This window comes from Phalacrocorax carbo, chromosome 2 (assembly GCF_963921805.1).
Source record: "Phalacrocorax carbo chromosome 2, bPhaCar2.1, whole genome shotgun sequence".
Taxonomy (NCBI): domain Eukaryota; kingdom Metazoa; phylum Chordata; class Aves; order Suliformes; family Phalacrocoracidae; genus Phalacrocorax; species Phalacrocorax carbo.
The window spans coordinates 128,722,789-128,746,584 of NC_087514.1; the positions used below are offsets into that span (position 1 = coordinate 128,722,789).

The 23,796-nt window shown below is 36.3% G+C and overlaps 1 protein-coding gene across 7 annotated transcripts in view; it reads right to left on the reverse strand.

Annotated features, from left to right (window-relative positions):
• Positions 1–23,796, reverse strand: part of PLCL2 (phospholipase C like 2) — a 105,363-nt gene that overhangs the window by 36,130 nt on the left and 45,437 nt on the right. For 3 of the 7 annotated variants that reach the window (XR_010371699.1, XM_064444310.1, XM_064444311.1), the window contains 2 exons: positions 7,946–10,432; positions 4,288–4,491 (listed from right to left, as the gene is read on the reverse strand). Coding sequence is in view for 3 of the 7 variants with exons in the window: in XM_064444310.1 (XP_064300380.1) it covers positions 4,288–4,491; positions 7,946–10,432 (2,691 nt within the window). In the remaining 4 variants the exon portion in view is untranslated. The other 4 variants (XR_010371701.1, XR_010371700.1, XM_064444312.1 and 1 more) reach the window with 4 other exon arrangements.

Below are 23,796 nucleotides of genomic sequence, written 5' to 3' on the forward strand. Positions count from 1 at the left end.
TTAAAGGTAAAGAATATTTAGAGTTTTGAGCAGCAGCTGAAGTATGAAAGGGCTATTAACATTTTACCACAACCTTGACAATCACTCCTTTTTAGGTAGTCTTTTAATAAGCCCTACTAGTACCAGTCCAGTCTATAACTCTTCAACATATAGTGTCAAACTATCTACTGCCCAATAGGAGGGACATGTTCAAGTTCAAAATATAGGCTATCATATTTAGTTTATGTCATCAGCCAAATTTGCAACTCCGTAACATGAAGTTAACTTCCACATGATTGCATATGCAAACTGCTGTATTGAGTCTTTAGTTGAAATGAGCCAACAATAAGGTAACCTTATTTAAGCTTACTAATCACCAATCATATGGTGTTTTCCAGCTTACTACCTTTGCTGTATTTTAATACCTCTCATTTTCATCACCTCACAACCCCCACCATCAAGAAACACAGACCTGTACTCGAGCCTATCCCCACAGCGTGTATACCAAATCTATTAATCTTATTTTATTTCATTAGAATTAAATACAGACCTCCTACACTGCAGTCATGTCAAAATGTAGATATTTGGAATTCCAATATAAGCTCAACATTAAAAAAAAAACCAAAACCCTCCACCAGGAACTGTGAAAAAATGGATCTAACAGCATTATCTAATTAGGATTTAATAACATTTAATCCTAATTACTGTAGCAGCATTACTTTATCTTCTTTCACACAGGTACAGTTCTCTTCCTTTTCTGTGCTAGCTTTCCCCTTAGAAATAAACACCTGCTTGCAAAGTTCAGAAAACCTGTCTTCATCAGATGGGACACTTCATCCTCCACTAAGGGCAGAATAGAGACAGTCAAGCTCTCAAGAATATCTGTCTTCATTTGTATGATCCTCTAGCATATCTTTGCAGTGCTATTATACTCATCACTGAATAATGCTGCAGACTTAGGACGAGATAATTTTTTTTTCTCTTGCCATAGCATAACTTTTTAAGGTTTACTTGCTGTTTATCTTAAAGATTATAAGACATTTAAAAAAAACATGCAACGGTGTGGAAGAGGCACTTGCCTTAACTCCAAGCTTCAGTCTGCAGCACTGATCAGTGATGGGTGTGATGACACCAACAGAGTGCATGCTGAAGTATCACATAAAGGAAGCTGAAGTTCATGAACAAGAGGGAAAAATAAAACATTGTTAAACAGTGAAAAGATATTAGGGTGAAAAATACTCAGGAGTATGGAGAAGCTAGAGAAAAATACACAACACAAGCTTCTTTCTTTCTCAAAAATTCCTAGTTATATTTGGTTTTCATTATTCTGAAGAGAGACCCCATAATATATATGGATAAAAGCAAAAGATCCTTTTATTTCCTAGGTAAACTTCTGGTTCCAAAAATGCTGGTGACAAATTACTAATTAAATTCAAAAATACAATAGTTTAACGCATGAATAGTACTAGCCTTTATCATTTATAGCTGCTCCATTAATGTAGTAGTAAATGCTGGCAATTTAAGAAAGAATTATGGGCTATTTGTTGACATGTAAAGACCCAAATATCTAGTGATATGCTAATTAACTTATTATCATTTGCCTCATTGTTTTTTTAAAAAAATATATGTACTTGGGCTACGCAGAAGATGTTCTCAACCTTCCATGTGCCCCTGCAGTATTGCACTCTTTTGTAATTATTTCAATGTGGACCAACTGTCCCACTGTAAAGGTCTTACATCCTTTCTCACTTTACAGAGCAACGAATCCTCTGAGCACTCCAAATGTAAACAAATTCTGAATAATTAAAAATCTTGGCTAGATATTGCTTTCTATGCTTATTGTAATTTTACAAAAAGACATATATTTCTGAAAAATAAGAATCCCTGTGTTAGCCAAAAATATCGTAATCCTGAAACAACAGTATTTTGAGAATATCATTACATGAGAATGCACACAAGGTAATGACAGCCTCTGCATTTATGGTACTAACAAAGGTTTATTTAATAAACACTTAATACAATCTCTGTTATCAACACTATTTCATATTTACAGTACTTGACACACTGGAAGAACATAGTTACATAATTTTGACCTATATTGAGGCTAAGCTGGCAGAAAATGGGACAAGTAGGTAATCATTACTTTGAGAGTACCTCTACCCTTTCTGGGCAAGGCTTCCCATTATTAAATTGAATTTTACACCCACCTGTTAACTATGTCAAAAAAATCCTCAAGCCAAAACCAGCCATTGAGATAAAATGTGTCATTTTGACGGCTCACTATATTAATTTACACCAAAACCGCACAAAAACAACACTATGTATCAGACTCTAAACATCTGCAACTATAGCAAATACCAATATATGAGCTAAATAGCTTCACATCTCTTCTCCTGTCCTTGAGGAAAGGATGACATGGATGTCTCCCACTGTTCCACAATGTGCTTTCAGAAAGAAGAGCTATCAGTATGGCTCCCATGGCTGACTTAATTTTCCAGTATACCCTACAGATTTTAATTGCTTAAAACCTTTCATCAAACTGGACAGAGTCTTGGCAAAACCAAAGTTTCACAAACTGAAACACATCTCATTATTCTAATTTATAAATTTTATTTTATGGAAATAATATTAACTTTTACTTATCTTCAATATCATTTAGAGCTAGAAGCACTGTCACACTCTTTGTCTTTGTATGAAATTCAGCCTTTATCCTTCAGGGAAGAGGAGATGGAAAAATTCTTTGAACATGCCACTAAATAAATATTCTATTATTCTTACATATGAAAATAAAGTATAGTTTTCTAAAGTACACAAATATTCATACCATGTGTAGACAACAAGATGCAGGGGGAATGTATGTGAGAAACAAAGAGCAAGCCAAACTTGGATTGTAAAGATTTCTGGAGTCAGGAGCCACCTCTGTCTAAGTCACATTCAAACACAAAATGTAATCCAGACTTACAAAAGATTTTAATTATATGGAATAGCATAATAATTAACAAGCAGCATCACCACATCAGAACAAACTGCAGGTAGAGGCATCTCCATCAAGAAAACAGAGATTTATTATGTACCTGTTACCGGTATAATCCCAACAATCAAGCTTGTTTGCATCCTAATTATAGCGATATCCTATAAGCTACCACTAAGAGGATATACCACTATCTTCTTGGAACTGTGCTACCATTCCAATCAAATTCTGTTTTATTTACATCATCACTTAACTACATAAACTCTACCAAAATTGTTGATTACTAATGAATGCTTTTTAGACTTTGGTATAGCATTTCTCTAAAGCTACTTTTTCTTTAGAAAGGAATTTAAGAGATATATACGAAACTGGGCTACTGCTTTCTTTTCATTCGCTTTCTTTAAATAGCAAGGACTGTTTTTAACACAGTGACTCGATCCTGCTAGGTGAGGTTTCTCATTTTAGGGCACAAAATTAATGCAAAATTATCCTAGACACGTTTACTTATTGTCAGATGATATATAAAATTAAAGAAAATGTTAAATAAATAAATAAAGGCTCGATTACTCTGTGCCAGATTACTTCAGTGGAAGTAAGGAGGACATTTCAAGTCACACTTATCTGAATCTTTTTCCCATACTTTAAATTAATGAAGGCAGATGTAAATCAGTATTTCTCAGTGTATTAGTTCTTCCTTCCTTCTTGCAAAATGTTTGATTTCCAGTCCCTAAAGACACAATTTACTTATTTACTGAAGTATACAGGCTGAAGTTAACAATACAGCTGCTTACAGATATAAAAATGCCTAATCAAATGAGATCTATAAGAAAGATATAGCAAAGGAAATTGAAAAAGCATGTGTAGAATTTAACACTTCAAGGCACTTATAAAATTACAATTCCTAAAATCAGTTCCTGACATTTTTCTGTTCTATGTCAAGTCAAAGCCAAAAGAAATCAAGGTCCACAAACTGGAAAATGTAAAGTAACAAATTAATATAAGAGGCTTATAGATATACAAAAAGTCTCAAGTTACTGCAAAACAAGTAAATTAATACATCCTCTTCATGTTAAATCCCCTTGATTATAACCACTTTGCCTTCTGAAGTGTATGAAAACATATATATTTACATGCAGTATATTAATGTCTATGTTTTACTCACTATGAAAACACAATCAGTTGCTGTACATTCATGGGAATGACTTTCAAGCACAAGTAATGAAGCATGAAATAAGAAGTCACAGGTTAAAATGGCCTTTCAAACAGTCATGGTACTGTATATTATAAAAAGAAAGTCTTTCAAATAGCATATAAAATAACCACAAAGGACTACTCACCATGTCATATGCTGTTACAATCTTTTTCAAGACCTCTGGAACAATCCCTTGGAGCTCCATTGTCGGATACTGATCATTGAGATTCAGTACTACCAAGGGTGTATTATCAGGTCCAACCAAGCGCGTAGACACTGCCAAAATGCACTGCATAAGATTTGCTACAGGAGAGAGGCCACATAATTCTTTGAATGAAACTACTGCATTCTGCAAAAAGGAAAGAAAGAGTTTCCTTTACAGTTAAATATGAATTTTAATGTCTCATTCTTTCAGGATAAAATACTTCAATCTTATAGTTGAGCAACAATGTGGAATTACCACAGCCTTCCCCTGAAGAACTGGCAGTTTTCCAAAGCAACCAATATTACACACATATTTTACCAAAAATGTTAAAAATTCAAACAGAATTTCAATAGTTGCCACAGAAAAAAAAATCTAATTAAAACAAGTATGTCTGGTCTCTATCACTACTAAAATCAACCATACAAATAAATGGATTCTAAAACATACTGGTTATATATTTTGAAAAATTCTAATAGGCATTTCCAAGTAATATTCAAAATGCCGCCAAGAGAAACAAAGTATTAGGTGCTGAATGTCCCAAATAAACAAAGTGAAGCAGAAGGAGGAATTCAGCCCATTTGTAACTTTAAACATACCTGAACTATAGTCCAGACGTGCTGTGGATCTGCTGGCTCCCATTTGGTGTGATTCACAAACCCAGCACTCCACTACTGATGTCATTCCTATCACAGAATCACACTTAAGTGAATTTTTAAGGTACTTCAATATAAACACCAATTTTGTACCTTTCCCTAAAATTTATTATAGTTGTATTTCATATACAATATGGTACAGTATAAAACCATATGTTTAAACTTGAAGAAAATTTCTATTATTAGAAATACAATGTGACTCCAAGTAGCCACTGAAATTCCATGATGGGAATATACTCGGCACTGTAACGAATTTAGGATTTTTGTACCAAGTGGGAGCTGGTGATCTATGGCAGGTCTGGAGTTTGTGTTCCTGTAGGAAACAAAAACAAAAACACAGTATATTTAAGTTACAAATGCGCTTAGTGCTCCTTTCTCTCACATATTACCCAAGCAGGGTATCTGACACAGATCTTCATCTTAATCAAAACCACTTTTCATCTTGCTGGCATGGAGAGACTCATTTGTGGACAAATTTGTTAGAAAGATGTGTCAACATTAATGCAAACAGAAATCAAATGTGAAATATTTTGCTGTCCTTTTATGAGACAAAATACATAGACTTCAAAATATTTATATATAGCATATTCATGCAAAATCATGTGAATATGAAATTACATCTACTACAGTCCAGTGTACTTTAAGTAAATGTTTAGTAGCATCTAGTAAACGTCCAGGAAACAGAAACTACTTTTATTAACTGGACTACACCTTAGTGACACAATAACTACATAGTTGAAAAGACAGACATTGTGAAGTCCATTCAAACAGATTTTGTTTGAGATAAACATCATGGGTAAGCCATTACGCACAACAGTTTTACAGAGCAGTTAACAAGGACCCAGGGAACATATATATTAACTAATGGCAGGCAGACAGAACTATGGCTATAACTCTTGCCTCTGGACTTGCAACGCTATATCCATATATTTATTATCCCTCATACTGTCAAGCAATTTAAACATGTAATGTCACATCCAGTTTAATCTCTCATGTTATACTTTTATCAGTGATTAATATGTAACAACAAGTTATTACATCAGCTTTTGTCACAGTAATGTAGTACCTAACAAGGAAGAAAGAAGGCTAGCTATTTGTATACAGATTTAGAGAAACCATTACACTCACTGCTGCACACTCTCTTTTTATCCTCTTCTTCCATCTTGTATTTTAAAAAAAAACCAACTTTGCTCTTTATAATCTGGCTTGTGGGGACATTATTTCTGCATCATAAAAATCATAACAATTTATAACGCAAAATTTCAGTAATATAGAAATTAAACAAATCTCACATTCCCTGGCGTAAGTATTTTGAGTGGTTTATTTACTTTTATTAGCTGTAAAACCTTAGTTACGATGAGTTTAAATTGTGCACATTATATAATCTGTCAGTAAAGCTATGCAGAACTAATATTCCCTCATGTACCTACAATATCTTCTTGACAGAATTTTGAAGGATAATGATGAATTTAGTCGATAGCACAACTTTCAAACTGACAGAATACAATACATAAAAACCCTTTGAATATCTTCTGTTCAAAGAAACCACACTGTAGAGCCTGTTTTCAGTAATATCTGTTCTGGAAAATACTGCAGCATGCACAGTAAATAGTTCCAAGTAGCAACAAAAGTTGTATGTTTTCACTGTTTCCTCAAGTTTTAGGGTCAGGTCTTCCTTGAAAGATTATCTTAAAATACAGTATCCTTTATATGACAGAATTCTTGCCTTCAGTAGGTTAACTACAGGTGAAGTTCACATTATATGCAGCCCATAATGATAAACATTTATGAGTCAACATATCATCCCTGTATTTTTTTAATAATCTTTTAGTATAGCAATTTTATATACCAAGTGGAATGGGAGAGCTTCAAAATGCTGTACTAATTTCATCTTTCATATTAAGAAAAGTTAGTTTTAAAACTATATTACTATTAAAATCTCTTCAATATATTATTCCTGAATAATAGGCACTCACAAATGTTCTTCACAGTGCCCCACTGCTGTGCCTTTAAAATCCAGAATCAAGTCTCAGACATTTCCTTAATCAGTTTCCCTTTAACATTACGTAAGAGGATTTAATAGGTCACTTCATTTGAAATTACTATGCTTCATTTTATCGATCACTGCTAGTATTCCATCAGAAGTTTATAGATAGTTAAAACCTTTATTAAAACCCAACTTTACAATTCCCTTTAATCTATGTCTAAAAGGGTTTATTTACCTGGAATCTTTATTGGAATCTCCAAACAATGCATTTTTGAGGTGGGGCCTCTTGGCTTCCACAAAAACAAGCACCTTAGCCTGTACTTTTTATTGAAATTCAATGTGTTTACTATACATGACCTTTAAGGTAAGGTAATTTCTTCTAGAAGATGCCTTCTAATACCTTAGTGCTAATTCCATGTATTTCTAGCATATTGTTGCTAGGAATAATTATGGAAAGCAAATGGTGCTTCTGAAAGTACTGCCTTCTCTTTGGGGATGAGGAAAAACCAAAACCTCAGTGAAACTATACTAAACATACTTTCACGTACAATAATTTTTCTAATAAGCAGTGAAGTCTCCTTTTTCTATCAGCTGTATTTTCCTCCTGCATTTCTATTTAACTTAATTTTCTAAAACTAAAATATCGCCATACTTCTCTCTAGTGTGCATCTAACATTCCTTCAAAGACATAGGATGAGTCAACAGGCTTAAGTTATTACACTGGAGTCGTATCTCCAGTTCACATTCAACAAAATATGCATATGCATCCAAGGTTACCTCAGTAGACACTATCATCTAAAAGGCTGCTCTGACACAACCCATTTTTAAGGCTGTTCAGCATTAGGCTCGAATAACGTAACTCATAAAAGGCAGCAAGACTCTTAAAAACATCTATTCCATACGTATCCTAATACAAAAATACACATAAGAACTGATAAATTTATTGTAAAAACTGTACCTGCATATTTTCTCTCAAATCTGTAGCATCCCGAATAGGTTGGAGAGCATTCTTGAACACTTCATCTATTGTTTTAATCCATAATGTTCTCAAAGATGCATATTCCCTTGATTTCTTGCCCTTCCTCACAGAGAGGCCCCGCTTATGAGGTTTCCCACCACCCCTTCGATTAGTAATGGCCACATGCACAAACAAGGAAGCATGTGCTAAAATTTCACCAGTTAAAGACTGCAGGGGAACGTGACGATAACCAGTCTGTAGACACTCAAAGGGAATAGTGTATTGCCCAATAAACTCGTCCCCAATGTAATCATCATCGAGTACTACAAAACGCACCATAGCTAGTTCTGGTAAATTTATTTGAAATTCAAAGCTTTCATCAAAAATTGGATTATCCCCATTCTGATGCATAGTTTTCGTCCTTTGCTCTGCACAGTCAGCAGGGATTCCATGTATTTCAACATAGACATAAGGATCCACAACATCACCTTTGGCACCTGATCCTTTAGGTTTAGGAAAGTTTTGCCCACTAATGATTTTAATATGAAGCAGCTGAGGCGAAACTCCAGGCACAGTGTCTTTCGTATTTGCACTGAAGAAGGATACTTCTTCTCTCATGATAGCAGGGCGAAGGACATAGCCACAGTTTCCATTTTGTCGAAACCAACCAATGTTAAGATCCATCATTAAGCCAGGTGTCTGAAAGTTCATTGCTACTATTTGACAACCACATTTCCAAAAGTCCTGGGGATTCATATTACTAGAGTCAATCCTCATAGGACTGGGGAAAACTCTCGCAAGAAAACGTTTGTTATAATTTACAAAGTCTCCTGGGTTTTCATTAGCATATTTGCTAGCAAGCACTTCGTTAAATGAGCACACTTCCCAGTACTTCTGGAGCTGAAATGAAACTTGAAACTCTTTAAACTGAACTGATTTACATATGCTTACCAACTCAGAGAGTTCTTTGCAGAGCTGAAATCGTTTCCCCGTCATTGAGTTTTGCTGTTCTACCCCCTCTTTCCCCACTCTCTGCGACATTTCTGCTCCTTCATCTTCATCTGTAACATCTCCCTCTAGTCCAGAACAATTAGAGGAGAGCTTCTTTGCTTTAATTAGTATTTTCCCTTTAAGTGATTCCGGTGATGGAAGATAAGACTCTTCAATGTTTGGAGACTGTGTATGTAGTTTGTCCCCCAAAATTTTCTTCATGTGTTGTACCATAACTTTCTGCTGCTTAATAGAACAATGATTTTCTAAACACAAGATAAGAGGGTATTCTGAAGCAAAAAACGCATACGTGTTAATAATGTCAATCACACTACGGAAGACAATCTGTGATGTCATGGTATGCCCTGTGTAAATCACAGGCTCGTTATCTGGACCATCCCATACATCCAGTTCAACACTTCGACAACCCATTTTAAGAGCACGAGTGTAACCTGTGATGTCAGAAGGCCCTCGAAACTGATCCTCTATCAAGTATGTATTATGAGATGAATTTATAAAATAATGAGATAAAGGTTGTTTCATATCTTGACAAACTTTTTTGTGTTCTGGATCAAATATGTGGCAGTCTGGTGAAGTAAGGTAATTCGTAAACCCATCTATAGAAAGACAACCTTTTTCCTGGCCCTCTTTGGCTGGCTCATATTTCTGAATAATTTCAAGGCTTATTTCTTCTGTGACATGTGCCATACCCTGTTCTGCTTCTAAAAACATCATGAGGTCCTTGGTATCTAGGAATTCTTTATTGCTCGAAAACTGAACCAATAAGAAATAGATTTCAGGTCTGGTACAAAGCTCATGAAAAACTTCAATAAACTCTTCTTTTGTTACTTCAGTACCAGTTTTTCCCTTGGATCTATGCAACTCCTTGAATTTTAGTTCAATTTTATTAGTTTTTAAACCAGGATTTAAGTCTTTTATAAACTGTACAGCATTACACAGGGGTATATGTCCCGAATTGTCTACATCTGATTCACTGAACATTTGTGAAAGCCATGAAGTCCGCATATTATCTTGAGTACTTTCTATCATATCTAGAGTATGTTTTCCGTAAGAAATCAGGTACCTTAAGCCAGTAACCCAAATATTTGCAATGTCTGCTGAGTTAGCAACAAGATCTAGTGACTCATAGTTTTCTCCATATATAATTGAAAATGCACAGTCTTCTGATATCTGGTCATATATTCCATTGCTGCGAAAAATATCTGTATTTTTTCCTGTTCTTACTTCTTTGATTGATTTAATATCAATCTTTGCTTTTTCAGAATCCTTTTTTGAAGGTTCCCAGCGTAAAGACTGCATATCCGCATCTAAAAGAAAATATCGGTGATACACTCTAGAGTTGGATCGAATCTTTTTGAGCTCAGAGCCTTCAACCATTGCGTTTATACAGTCACTTGCACTGCTGATCTTCTTCTCAGTTGGCATACTGCTAAATGACACAGTCTTTTTCCGTTCTCGCTTTTGTTTCGTACCATCCTGGTAAACAAGGAGGAAAAGAAGAAAACACGTATCAGTATGATTTTGCACAAGTTGAAATAAGATTCAACTTACAGATGAAAGTTCATAAAGTACTTCAAAAAGGTCTAGCATCTGTGTGATGACCAGTAAGATGGAAATTCTTAATGGAATCATCGCAAATGAAAATAGTAATAATGTCTTAATATTTGTTCTTGCGTATTTAAGAAATCTTCCAGTGTTTGGTTTGTTTGGGTATTTTTTAAAATATTTTGTATGAACAGAGAATTCAAAAAGCAAGTTTTGAATGCTAATGAAATAATAATACTGTATAAATGTATTTTATCTTATCAGTAATAGCCTACTTAAAGAGATAATGGGTTCTAGAGCCAAGGCAGTAGGAAGTAAGCTTTCCTCTGAGTCCTGATACAGTCATACAGATACTTGCTGAACTTTGTCAGTACAGAATATAAGGCTTTAATACCAGGCCAACAGAGTCTGCATGAACACCAGAGAAAAGTTAATACACAGTTAACTACATAAAATCCATAGGACATGACCCTAAGCTAAGTACACATGACATCAACAGCACTTATTATGCATAGCTCCCTTCTCTACTGCATCCATCCAAGTTCTTCCCACAGACTGCCCAAGAGCATTGACACTGGTATCCCACCCTTCCTACCAAAAGAACATCCATATGAGTCTTAAGAAGCTACACTGAAACACAAGTGACTGGACTGGAGCAGATATAGTTCAGTGCAAGTTCTGAGTTCCAGGAAATAATGACAGTTACTCAAGAGGGAACTGTATCATACGATTAACTGGTTCCAAAGAAGCTGCGTATCGTTAGAAGTTGGATGGAAAATGCAAGATGATTCACCTTTGCTCTTAAGACGATGAAATAACACAGAGGTCTTAGCTTACTAGAGAAAGCTTGGGTAGAAAACTGGATATACAAGCCATTAAAAAAAATCATTTAGCTACCTCTATTTGCTGTTTGAATTCATTTAAACAAGTGCAAATAAATCGGTAATGGATCACTTCAGTGTAATCGATTTCATGAGAAAGAACTGAATTTAAAACTGTGTGCTATCGTCTGCATTTTCTGAGACTGAAAAAATGCTGCAAGTGTTTTGGTTGGGTTTTCTTTTAAAGCATCACGTGTCTTGATAAGCTAACTTTTAGCCTGAAATAATACTTCCATGAAATAAACTTTTCAAATTAGACACTCTTTCTAGAAGCGTTCTTACATTCCAGCATGGCTCAAAAAATTACTTTTCCAGCTTTATACAAAAAGAATGTTGGTTTTCCCTCTAATAGTTTTCCATTTGAAATATGTTCCAGTGCAAATCAGCATTGTTTATATGGCAGAAAGGAAATGGAAAGGAAACTTTCAACAATTGCTACACTGAACAGATGTTCAAATAAAAACCATCCATTACAGAATTGCACTTCCAGTTCAGGGCATATGTACTGTATGTTTAATCTCATTAAATTAAAAATGCAGAATTCTGGCTTCGTAATGTAATTTATAAGCATGCAAAAAGCCTTTCATTGAAAACAATGATTAGTAAAGTCAGCAGAATTAATATTTGCTGTTCCGTGTTTGAGAAAATTAATCAACCATACAATTCTTGCACCTTTAATGATGACAGAATTTGCTTTACGCAAGTTCTCAAGAGACCACTAAAAGTGAATAACCCTACAGAGGACCATTTTATTTCTAATTCCAGATCAAACACCTGCAATGGATACTGCACAGGGCTGACTCTTGGAATCTTATTACATGTAGTTTGGGCATGAGGATTGCTTTCCAAATAAAGCAAATTTCCTGAATTAAAAAAACCAATAAAATACAAATGTGATCTTTGTTTACAAAGATTTTTGTCCTATTTTAAGCTTAGCCTTTTGTCTGGCTACCTGACTATCCTCATCTCCTAACCTGAAAAAGGGGCAAGGGACAGCCCCACAGAAACGAGCAGTGACATCCCTGTGCAGTCTTTTAGGGCTTAGAACGAAGCATGCTGAAACTCCTTAATGCTCCAGATTTCTCAGTCACAGATCTAGATGGGGAATATATTTCTTGAAGTCTTCAGTGAGAGACAGCTGACAGATAGCATTCTGACACCAGAACCATCAAGGTCTGGGAAGTATTACCTTGCCTGACCATGATCAGTATTTCCAAGCAGAGGGAAGGTCTGTACCTTTCTCTATGATCGATCGTGTCTGATCCAAGACACTGAATGGCAAGGGTGAAAAAATCGGCCATTTCCTGATACTATCTGAGGTAAATAGGTCCATCTCAAGGCAACTCCATTACCAGCCCCAGTTACCTAAAGACTGAATTGGAGTTTACACATGCAGATCAGAGGAAGACTTCAGTCTACCACACCTGCAAGACTATCTTGCTTGCCTGCCAGATGAATTTGAAGCCAGTTCAACAGTATTCTGCATTTATGCAGGGTAAAGCAATCTCACCACTTCGCTTATTCATATAAAGCTGGTGGCAGACATCACTGTCTGAATGTGACAACTGTGAAGACAAATTTTAAAATACTCTTGTGAGTTTCTCACAGCTCTGAGCTCCAGAGCACCCTCCGTAAGTTTTCGCTTCTCCAGAGATCAATGATCCTGAGCTACCAGATTGCCTGCGCAAGTCCCAATCCTGACAAGAGACATGGCAGTTACAATCTGCATAAACAGAAGAACTTAAAGGATATCTTCCCAAAGACACTCGTCATAATTATCCACTTGTCTGAATTATCCACCTGTCTGAAAAGAAACAGAAACAAAATTCTCACTCACAAGCTGAGAATGTAATTGCATAAGAGTGTGCACAAACTGTATGAAACAGGTTTGTGAGCCTCAGAGATATTGTCTGGCATGGAGGAGGAGGCAGTCATATTCTGCTGTATGATGTGGAGGATTTCACCCTGAAAGCGGGGTGGCATTCATGAACTGAGTCAGGTCTCTCATGGCCCTAAGTCTGTCTTGAATCAAAAAGACTGGCACATCAGAAAACTCTATGTATCTGAACAAACATAGGTACTGTCAGCATAATTCAGGACTTCCCCTAAAGAGTGCCTGTTCTTCAGAAGACTTCATCATTGAAACCAGAATGACCACCTCATCAAATACATTTCCTAAAATCAAGTGTGCCACACCCAAGGTTACCTGCAAGAATTTTTGAGAAACAGACCAGACCACCAATAAAACTGCTGTGAAACCTCACTAATATCTGCTACAACTAGCAACACAAAAAGTTTAGTTTATCCAGGAGTTCATAGCAACAGAAAGCAAAGTATCTAGCAGTTTCAAAAACAGAAATAATCCCAGCTGTCATCTGTGGTACTTAAGAGACAGAGACAGCTGGAGAAAATGGCTTAAAAGAGCCAACAGGGAAAAGTATCTCCATGATAACTTTTTTTTATTCCTCTCAAGGTACAGACAAAGACATGGTTGTGTGACTAAGACAGCACTATCTACAAAACAGAATTCTGGAGACAACAGACAATCTTGCATCAGATGCTGAGAGATATGCACATCATTCCTGAACAGCAAAGCTTTTAATATATGCAACTTTAAGATAAAATTACTTAAAGAGAAGTTCCAATAACCACAGGTACCAATAAGGACAGTGGCGGAGTTCAAACAGAGATTTGATAACATAATAGATCAGGATGATAGAGGAAACAATGAATAGTTGTTTCTATCTACTAAAGGAAAGGATGCACAGAGTGAATTTTACAACCTGTAAGTGCCCAAATGAGTCATGCCCCAGAAGACACCATGGGGAAAGCAGTACTTGAAAAAGCATTCAGTCCTGGAGCTACCATGAAGTTTAGGTACTGCTTGGTACAGTGGAATCTAGAACACTTTGGGAAGAAGGGAGCCCACCTCGCCCTCCCTGAGATGGGAAGTGAGGGGCTGCAACCTGTGCAGGACAGTCATTCCACCTGCCAACATAGAACAGTCCTTACACTCGCCAATGCAAACTTTGGAGATGGGTGTCTGCAATCCTCCCTCTCTCCATGACTAAAGCAGCTACCTGCAGCTTTGATGCAGTAGTTATGCTAACAGGGATTTGAAGATTAACGCCTGTATCTGCACTGAGCCCACTAAGGTACTCCTTTTCGGACAGAGGACTTTACAAAGACTTTACAATGGTAACAAGAGGAAGTTGCAGAATGACACATTTTTAGAGCACTCATCTGGGAAGTGAAAGTCACTGATGTCATTACTCCATAAACATTTCACTTGGTGACCCTGAATGCAAAACATACAAGCAGTCCATGCAGCAGGGACCTGAACACTGAATTTTGCCCTCTGAGAGGAATATCCACCTCCCCAGGTGACATATCCTGCTGCTTCTTGTTTATGTTCTGGCCAAACAAAATTTCCATTTCTGTTTATGTACCAGAGGTTCATCAGAAGGGTGGAAGGCAGCTCCATCCTAGCCTCAAGAGCACGCAGCTAGCACATGAGGAGCTGCACGTTTGAAGATCCCCAGGCAGAAGGAATAGCGACCAATCACTCAAGTCAGTGAGTGCTCTGCCAGCCAAGCAACTACATAAAAAACAGAGCAAAAGACACCTCCCCTCAACCCCAGCACCTCACTCCCGGCTTTTTGACTGTAAATGGCAGAGCTTTGACAACGAGTGAAGAAACTCACACACCCTGTGGCAATAATGGCACACAGTCTGCAGGAGCCACAGTCCCAATTATGCCTACTTAATTAAACCCAAACAGGCTTAGAAACAAGATGGATGCTGAGCCATTCAGCCTAGCAAAGATCACAATGTCCATACATATGTGTAATGACATGACTGCGATCACATATAGTGAGTGTCTCAAGAGCTTTTAAATAAATCAAACTTTTTTTGCATGTAAGTTCTGAATTAAGTGACATGTTTGTGAACCTGAGGGTCAGCATTGGCGCAGTACTCTGAACAATCACTGGTGGTAGGTGACAACACAGGCCATGCCTAAGTTTGGTTATATTTTTTTTAAAATCACACTATTATTTAATGTTATATAACGTAAAAGCTGTTTCAGAAGTAATTTAATGTACATCTGTAGCCAACAGTTGCAATACAATTCATGACTTTATGACAAGAACAGTCTAATGATCTTCATGATGAACATTGAGTGAACTACTCTTCTGACACTAAACAACTCATTGATGACTTGGTTTTATAGCGTCTGTGATACTTAAGTAGTCAATTTGAGTATGAAAACTGCCTGTCTTCTTCAAGTGCAATTCTGCAGCAATTGCAAAATCACCTAGCTTAACAACATGACGTATAACATACGCCTATTTCAGGAAGTAGTTAGTTAAAAAACAAAAATTGAAGCTTTGTTTATTTAAGATTCCTAAGCAATTTTCTTCAGAACGCTGCAAAATAAAAATCCTGAATTGTATAGATCATCTTTACACTTAACAAAGCATTTAGGTATGTCTATATATGGTTAGGTCTATTCAAAGGAAAAAAACAGATTTGAGGCAGTATTTTAAAACATTCAACTTCTAAATATATTGTAATAAAAATACTATATCAGTAATTTGTTCTTTTCCAAGGTTTCACCTGTGGTTCTAGAGATACAAATGCAGACATAGATCAGCAAACGAGTTACAAATACAACATCAGTATCATATTAGCCTTATCTTTAAAATGACTATTTTTCTTCATAAATATACTGCAAAAATATTTACGGTTTTCTTTGAAAAAATATCTGTAACTGGTATGGCAATAATAAAAAGGACCACTTATTTTTGCAGACACAAAAAAAAGAATTAATTATTATGTATAGATTGCCTGCACACAGCTGCCAGCTCATTCCAGAATATAACATGCAGCATTATAAAAGAAGCTAAGCAAGTTTTTGTGTGAAGGAGACAGTAAGAAAAAAAGAAGGAAAATAACAGGTAACTAATATCAGCAATGCTTCATCTTTGTTACACAAAATTTTGCATTGATTTCAAAAGTAACATGCAGTTAAAGGCAGAGTGAGATTCTTCTTTGGAAGAGGGTGGGGAAAAGGGAGAAAGAAGAGAGAATTTGAGGCAGGAAAAGCATTTCACTATTAGGAGCCATGCCCTTGAAGGCAGGAGGTCTACGTCCTTGGTGCACCTTCTTTCAACCCAATTCTCCTGGAATCAACAACTCAGAGGAAGAATATACTGACAGTCACCACTCAGCCTCTCTCCTCTAGAAGCCAAGTATCTGCGTTCTTCCTAGTCAGTACCTTTTACGTTGCTGTTACCAGGAGATTCTTACTAACACAGTGTCCCAAATTCACTAAAAAGTATGTACTTTCTAATGCTTTAACACAGCTGTCCAAAGCTTGCAGAGCATGTGAAAATCAAAACACAAAAAAACTCTCCAAGTAATGAGCAGTTGAGCTAACAGAACCCCAAACACTTCGGAAACAGCACATATTAAACCACATCATGTACAATAGTTTCTGAATGAAACTGTAGCCACTGTTTAATGGTACACAGCACTCAGCAGTTGTATTTAAGACAAAGTAAAGAGTCCTCAGCTGAAATAACAGGCTTTTGGGGTGGGAAACAAAACATCAGCTATTTGGAAACACAGGGCCTCCCACTTGTAGTGAATCACTATATTTGAACTCAGTATTTAAATATTTTTCCAGGCTGGTATTCATGGCATATCTGCTGGTTCAGAAATCTTTTAAGAGAAAAGTATTTTTTCAATGCGTGGTGGGTTGACCCTAGCCGGACCCAGTCATGCAGTGCTATAAATAACAGCGAGGGGGAAAGAAAAATATGAAGATTAGCCGTACAAGTAACAAGTAATTCTTTTGGGTTTTTTAAATCTTTTTTTACTAAAAGAATTTTATTATTAAAGCAATATGGGCACAAGCGCAAGTCTTGGCTCAATATTCAAACAAAAATTATCTATTTTATTTAGATCAGCTAATTGTGCGGTTTCATGACACAACTAAACCAATTCCCTCTTCAAAACATTAATCTTCTGTCCTGTCTTTGTCCTCCTGCCCCAGCTGCATTTCTCTTCTCCCCACCTCAGCTCCTCAGGCCTGCATTAGCACCCATCTGACACACAGTAAGTGAATTCACCTCACTGCCTCAGGAAACAAAAAAACCCTTTTTCCCTGAATTAGTTTTCTGCAATTTTAGTGAGCCGAAACAATTTGCCATGTGGTCAGGTAAGTATCAGAGCTGGTTCAAAATAACCACTAGAAACAGGGAATTGATTAAAAACGGGAGAGAAAAACATAATCACTCACTTTTATCAATAAATTAATTCAGTTAAAATCAATGCAGTTGAAACTGTTCTGTTGTAATCAGATCCTATATAACCTAACAGGAGAACTTTATGTCATTAAGGAGAACAAAATCTCTCATACTGGTCAACCTCACAGAATGTACATCAACAGTTTCATAAACATGCTCAGTGTAAAGGCAAGGTGTAAGAACTACCAACACCATAAAATAACAGACTCAAGGCTCTCAGGGCTCCTTCGGCTCATTTTGTTCTGTCTCCTTTCAAGAAAGCAGGACACCAGAAAATTTGTATTAGATGAGAGAGATCACTACTACACTACCTATTAGAAAGAGTAGGGAAAAACAGTAACTGCCTGTATTGTCCTTGTTGCTTTTAGAGCAGTTTAACTCTGTTAAAGACTGTGACTGCGATGAGCTGGGAAATAACAGGATATGGTTTTGCAAATAAAGTCTAGACTAAGGCTTTCTTTGTAAAACTTCTTACAGAAGAGCTTATTTAGTCATTTGATCAGTTTACCAAGAGCAAAGAAACTTTTTTTTAATGTGTTTCTTGTGCTGCTGTCTAAAGTATCTTTAGGTTCTTCAAAGTTCAAACGCTCTCACAGTATGTCACAAGGGAGCTTTCCGTGAACTTCTGCTATGAAGCAGATGCCTCTTCCACCAAGACAGCCAAGACATCCCACAGGCATGGTGCCACTTGCTCTACCTCGCTCGGCTCTTGAAGCTGACTCAAGCTGAGCAAGGTAAGAGAATGTCCTAACTCCAATGCTAAAACTTGCTAAAGCAGTATGAACACAGTTTGTGTCACAAAACGCTCTATTATATTCCTTCTGTTAGTGTTTGCAAGTCAGGTTTGTTAAGTTCTACAAAGACAACTAAAAAAGAAATGACAGCTTGCTTAGAAAACGTTCTTGAGTTAAATGACAGAACAGCGATTCCACTGAGCACTCCTGGTTTTCCTCATTTTTCAGCTAGCGCTTCGAAGTTTTAATTCTGAGCAAATGGCAAAACATATGCCTGATCTCTTAGGAATCAATTAAATTAGGTTTTTAAAAACAAAATATTAAATCAAAGTGCTCTTTCACTATATTAATTCAGCACACACAAATCCATGTTTTTCAAAAGAAACGATCTGATATTGCTTAGTCTGCTGAAAACGAAGGAGATGTAACTACTTACACTGTGTTTGATTTTGACCTAAATTTTAAAAATCAGCTATAGTAACCAAGACTTCTGCATTCTGCAGTTTCATGCTGCCAAGTATGTTTGCCTTATAGCAGCAACTACTGTCACTCACAGAAATGCGATTTATAAAGCAACACACATAATGATAGAACTTGATAATATTATATCTGAATATTGAAATACAGTAGTAAAAATTACATTCAAACACTACTGAGGCATTCTTTCATATATAAGTACATCTGCATATTGATGATATTAAAATAAAGGAGTATTTTGTTTCAGGAGTTAATTTACGATACAGATGAGAGGGGAAAGGGAAAAAGAAAAGACTGATGTCAAAATAAAATAAAGGAGAAGCATCTAAAGCAACTTCCCAGACTGCTGTGAGCACTGAGAGTGCCAAAGCCTGAGTTATGCTTGGCATGAACATCTAAGTTTTTAATTTTCTTGAGTCAGTTACAGTTCAAGTTCAGGCTTCTAGGATGCACTTCCAATGGAGCAAAAGAGGTATCCGGTTTTCCCAAACTTGATAAACTCCAATAATTATGTATGAAAACCAGCAGCTGCTATGAACTGTTCAGTTTTAAACTGAGGAAATTGCATTAACAGAAAGTTGTTAAAAATTACTTAATGGAGTGAAAAGGCTAATAACCTAGATAAGCAAGAAGAAAATATTTTAGACTCCTACTTTCTCATGTACTAAAAAATTATATCTGAACTATAGCAAACAGACCATTTTAACTACTATAGAGAAACTCATGCTTATTATAAGCATTTATTTTTTCAGCCACCAATGATCAGAAAAAGGATTACCAGTCATATATGCTTCCAGCTTGAAGAATAACTGAAGACGACAAAGCTGACACTGCAGAAGATAATGGGGGATTCTAATGAGCAAGTAGGCTCAACAGGTTTCAGTATGGCTCAGGAGTGAAGAAGCCTCTCAGTCTTTGCTGTCACCCTTGAAAACAGCAAGATGCTCCTTCATGCACGACTATTTAAACTCTGAGCATTTTCATTTTCAGTTCTTCAATAATGTTTTAAATATCAAATATTATAGCTAAGATACACTTTCACAAGCATTTTAATCAAGGCCTATTGACAAGATCTAATATGCAGGCAACTATATTCATCGTCCTGAAGATCAATCTCAGATTTTTTTCAAGTATTCATAGCTACAAGTCAGTTCCACTGGTAGGAAGCACAGCATTTTTCCATTTCTCATTTCAGGCATAAACAATGTGACTGAATTGGCAAAGGAAGTAACTTCCGTAACACAGCTGCTGGGCTTCACAGTTTAAAGCAAAAATACAGCATGTGGGTGACTTATAAAGATAATGGAATAATCGCATTTAAAGTTTCTGTCATTTCAGATGCAGCACAGGCTCTGCAGAAAGCTGCTTCACCTCTCCCTGTGCTGTTCCTCTTCAGCATCAGAGAGGAATGAGAAGCCAAGGGCAGGACCACCAAGAGGTGAGCAAGCATGAGCACTAGCTCAAGCCTCCCTATGCTTTCCCACTCCTGTTAGTAAAGCCTTCCCAGCAGCTTTTCCAAAGTTTCCCACAGACATAGGGGTTGTTTTTCTTTTGTTTGTTTGTTGGTTGTTTTTTTTTTTGGTTGGTTGGTTTTTTTACCAGCTTTCCTACCTAGCGGGCCCAGACACCATCCTATCTGATTCACAACCCACAAGGCAATTTCTGTGAAGATTTGTGCAAACACAATGTGTTGATCATAAGTTAAAGACTGCAGTTTCTACATTACTTTCAAAATAAAAGTAGAATGAAATGAGGCTTTGAAAAAATTTGACAATGGTGCAAAAAAAAGCAAGAGTCATTGAAGGTCTTTTGAAACATGAAGATGGAGGTGGCAGTCCTCTGTCCACAAAGTAGGGAAACAATGAATGTGCCAGCCTCTCAGTTGTTACCTTTGAGAATCAGTGCACAAACCTAACTCTACAGCTTTCCTAGCAAATTAAACTACTTCTGAAGAACTTACATTTTAATCATGAAAAGTAACATAATTGTATGCCTTTGTATGTACATGGTATATTTCACATTTTTGCATGATTTTAACGGTAGAATTGCAGAAGACAAGTAAGGAATCGTTCTGAGGGACCACACTGAAGGACATTTACAGTGCCAAGAGGGAAGCTGCTTTCAGTGAGAGCTGGGGTGCCCAAGCCCTTCTACAATTAACTGTATTAAGTTTCATTTTATGAGTATCAACATTCTTATGTTCTGCATGTCACCCAGAGATAAGGGAGACAAGAGGACAAACCACCTGACAAAAACAAGCTTGTAGAGCATGCATCTTAAGGTGCCATCACAGGTACATACTCCATGATGCAACTGAAGCTACATAAATTTAAATACTAAAAAAATATGCAAAAGGACAACTTTCTCCATGCAGGCAAGATTTGTACTTTTCAGTGCTGCAAATGCAGCCAACAAATGAAAATTATTGTTTGTTATAAATTACTAATTTGGTCAGAAAGCAGAAAAGTACATAGTCTCTCCTCAACTGTGGTGAGTGGTCTATGCGATATTTCCTTAATTGTTAAACAACTCTTGCTCACAAAAAATGAGCAGTACACGGACCATGGATGTGTTATATAATTTAAAGGACTGGCTCTTTCACACATCCATACAGGTCATCCCACCCAACCTTCTCAGCACAGGGCTATGACTAATTCACATAATTTCACTTCCACTGATGTGGCAAAATGTTAATTTCCACCTGTACTGCCAATTCATGTATTCTGTCCAAATTTCAATCCAAATGTCACCTGCTATCTTGGATAGTTCCTGGTGTCTTTTTTTTTTTTGTCCCTTCCTGTCACTGAGCGTTTTCCAGGAACAACAGAAAAGTAAAATTATTGCCTGAAGGTGATTTTATTCAAGTAAAACATTTGGGCTTAAGAGGAGTAAAATGTAGATTTTTATTTTTTTTTTTTAACTCTAAAAACTATCATTAACTCTGCCCTGCAGCTTCCTATTCATCAACTGATTTCCTTCATTCTAGTGACTGATGAATGGTGTCTTCAGATCTGCTTCTTGACTAATGGTAATTGGACTAGCAAATTTCATAAGATAACACTAAAGAGAGAGATGGAACTTCACAAGCTGAATTGTTCTGCTGTTGTGGTTTGAGATAAGTTTTTTTTTGGCCAAGTAGGAGAGTGACCATTACCAATGTTAACTCTTCAAAGCCATGAAGAGTTCATGTACAAAATTCAGTATTAAGTACAAAAGTTGGAACTCTAAAACATACTACTTGGTAAACAAAGGTTATCTGGCAAATTCCTCTTTGAGTTGTTGCTTCAGCCACACTACTTAGATGGCAATGATAATTATACAGTGATAATTAACTATTTTTAAGGACAATTCTTATTAAGTAGTCAAAAATATTTATTACGTTACCATCTTTCAGCGATCACATAGGCAGGGAAAACGTTAACCCAAGTATCTTTGCTAATCACACACTGCTGCTTCTGATATGTTTTCCTTGTTGATTTTCAGATGTATGTAATTTACAGCTGTCAAACAATTATAGGAAATTCTCTTTCTGAATGCTACATCAATGCCCTTCTTCCCCCTTAACTCTGTTCTTTAATTATTCATAACAGTTACAAGCACTTAGAAAAGAACAGTGAACTATAAATATTTAATACAAGATGCCTGTAACAGAAAGACATGGGCGAGACTACAAAAATCAAATAGGATAAACAAATACTTTATGCAAAAACCAAATAAAATAAAAATCAATGAGCAAGGCATACTCTCCTTAGGTTTTAAATTTATGTAAATGTTCATCGCTTTGACAAACCAAACCTAATAAGTTACCTTTATGCTTTAGCAAACAATTACAATTAAGCAAATAAAAATTAGCCAGTATAGTAGTTTTCTCCAGACTTTTACTATTTTAAAGGGGGCTATTTTGATTGTTTGCTACAAGTTTACCTTGTGAGGAATGCTGAATAAGCATCACTATAGGAGATTACAGTTTCAAGCAGTTAAAGGATGCAAGAGACGAGCAAATACACTGAACACAATTTCTGTAATCCTATCTATAACAGCAGCATCTTAGCAAGCAGTTGATGATCTTAACACAAATTCTCAATATAGATTAGAATTCCAGCACCTGAGGTGGTAAGAAACTGTGCAAGAATTCCAAATATCTTAAAGTTTACAACCCTTCTAGATGTGGAGGAGGGCTACAGATTCAGTATGTACTCAAACTTCAATATAATATGGTAGGTAAAAATAATCTTACTTTTAGTTTTCAGAGCTCATTGTATTTAACACTTGTTACAAGCGATAATGAAAATATGGTAATACCGTAATTGTGTTCTGTGGAGGAAAATATAATTACAAGGAAAACAGGATCATTTTTTTTTAAGTCACTAAGACATACTAGGGAAATATCATCAATCTTTCATTAAAATATTCATGTACCATATCTCAATATGTTGCATGCAGCTTTCTGAATATCTTACACATCACAAATACTCAAAAAGTTGCGTTGTAGAGCACAAAAATTAACCCAAACTACATCTAAAACACTAAAACCAATCATAGAAATAATTTTCTCATCCATTTACTTCAAACTGATTTATGCTCTGCTCACTCTGAAACCAAAAGCCTCCACTGGTTCTGCTCACAGCACAGAGTGATATGACTGTCCTTTGAAATCAGGTCAGTGTCCCACCACAAAGGCCCATCTGCCTAAAACAATCGGAAAAAATGTGCATGTCTTGGGTGGTCAAGAAAAGGCTGAAGAGAAGTTTAGACAGTAGTTAGAAACTATATTCATTTTCCTTAACCTTATAATCACTCACAATGCAACCTCACAGTAATTACATGACTTCCTGAGGAGGAGGAGTTTTGTTCTTGTTCAACATAGCAGAGAGACAGAAACCTGAACTGTT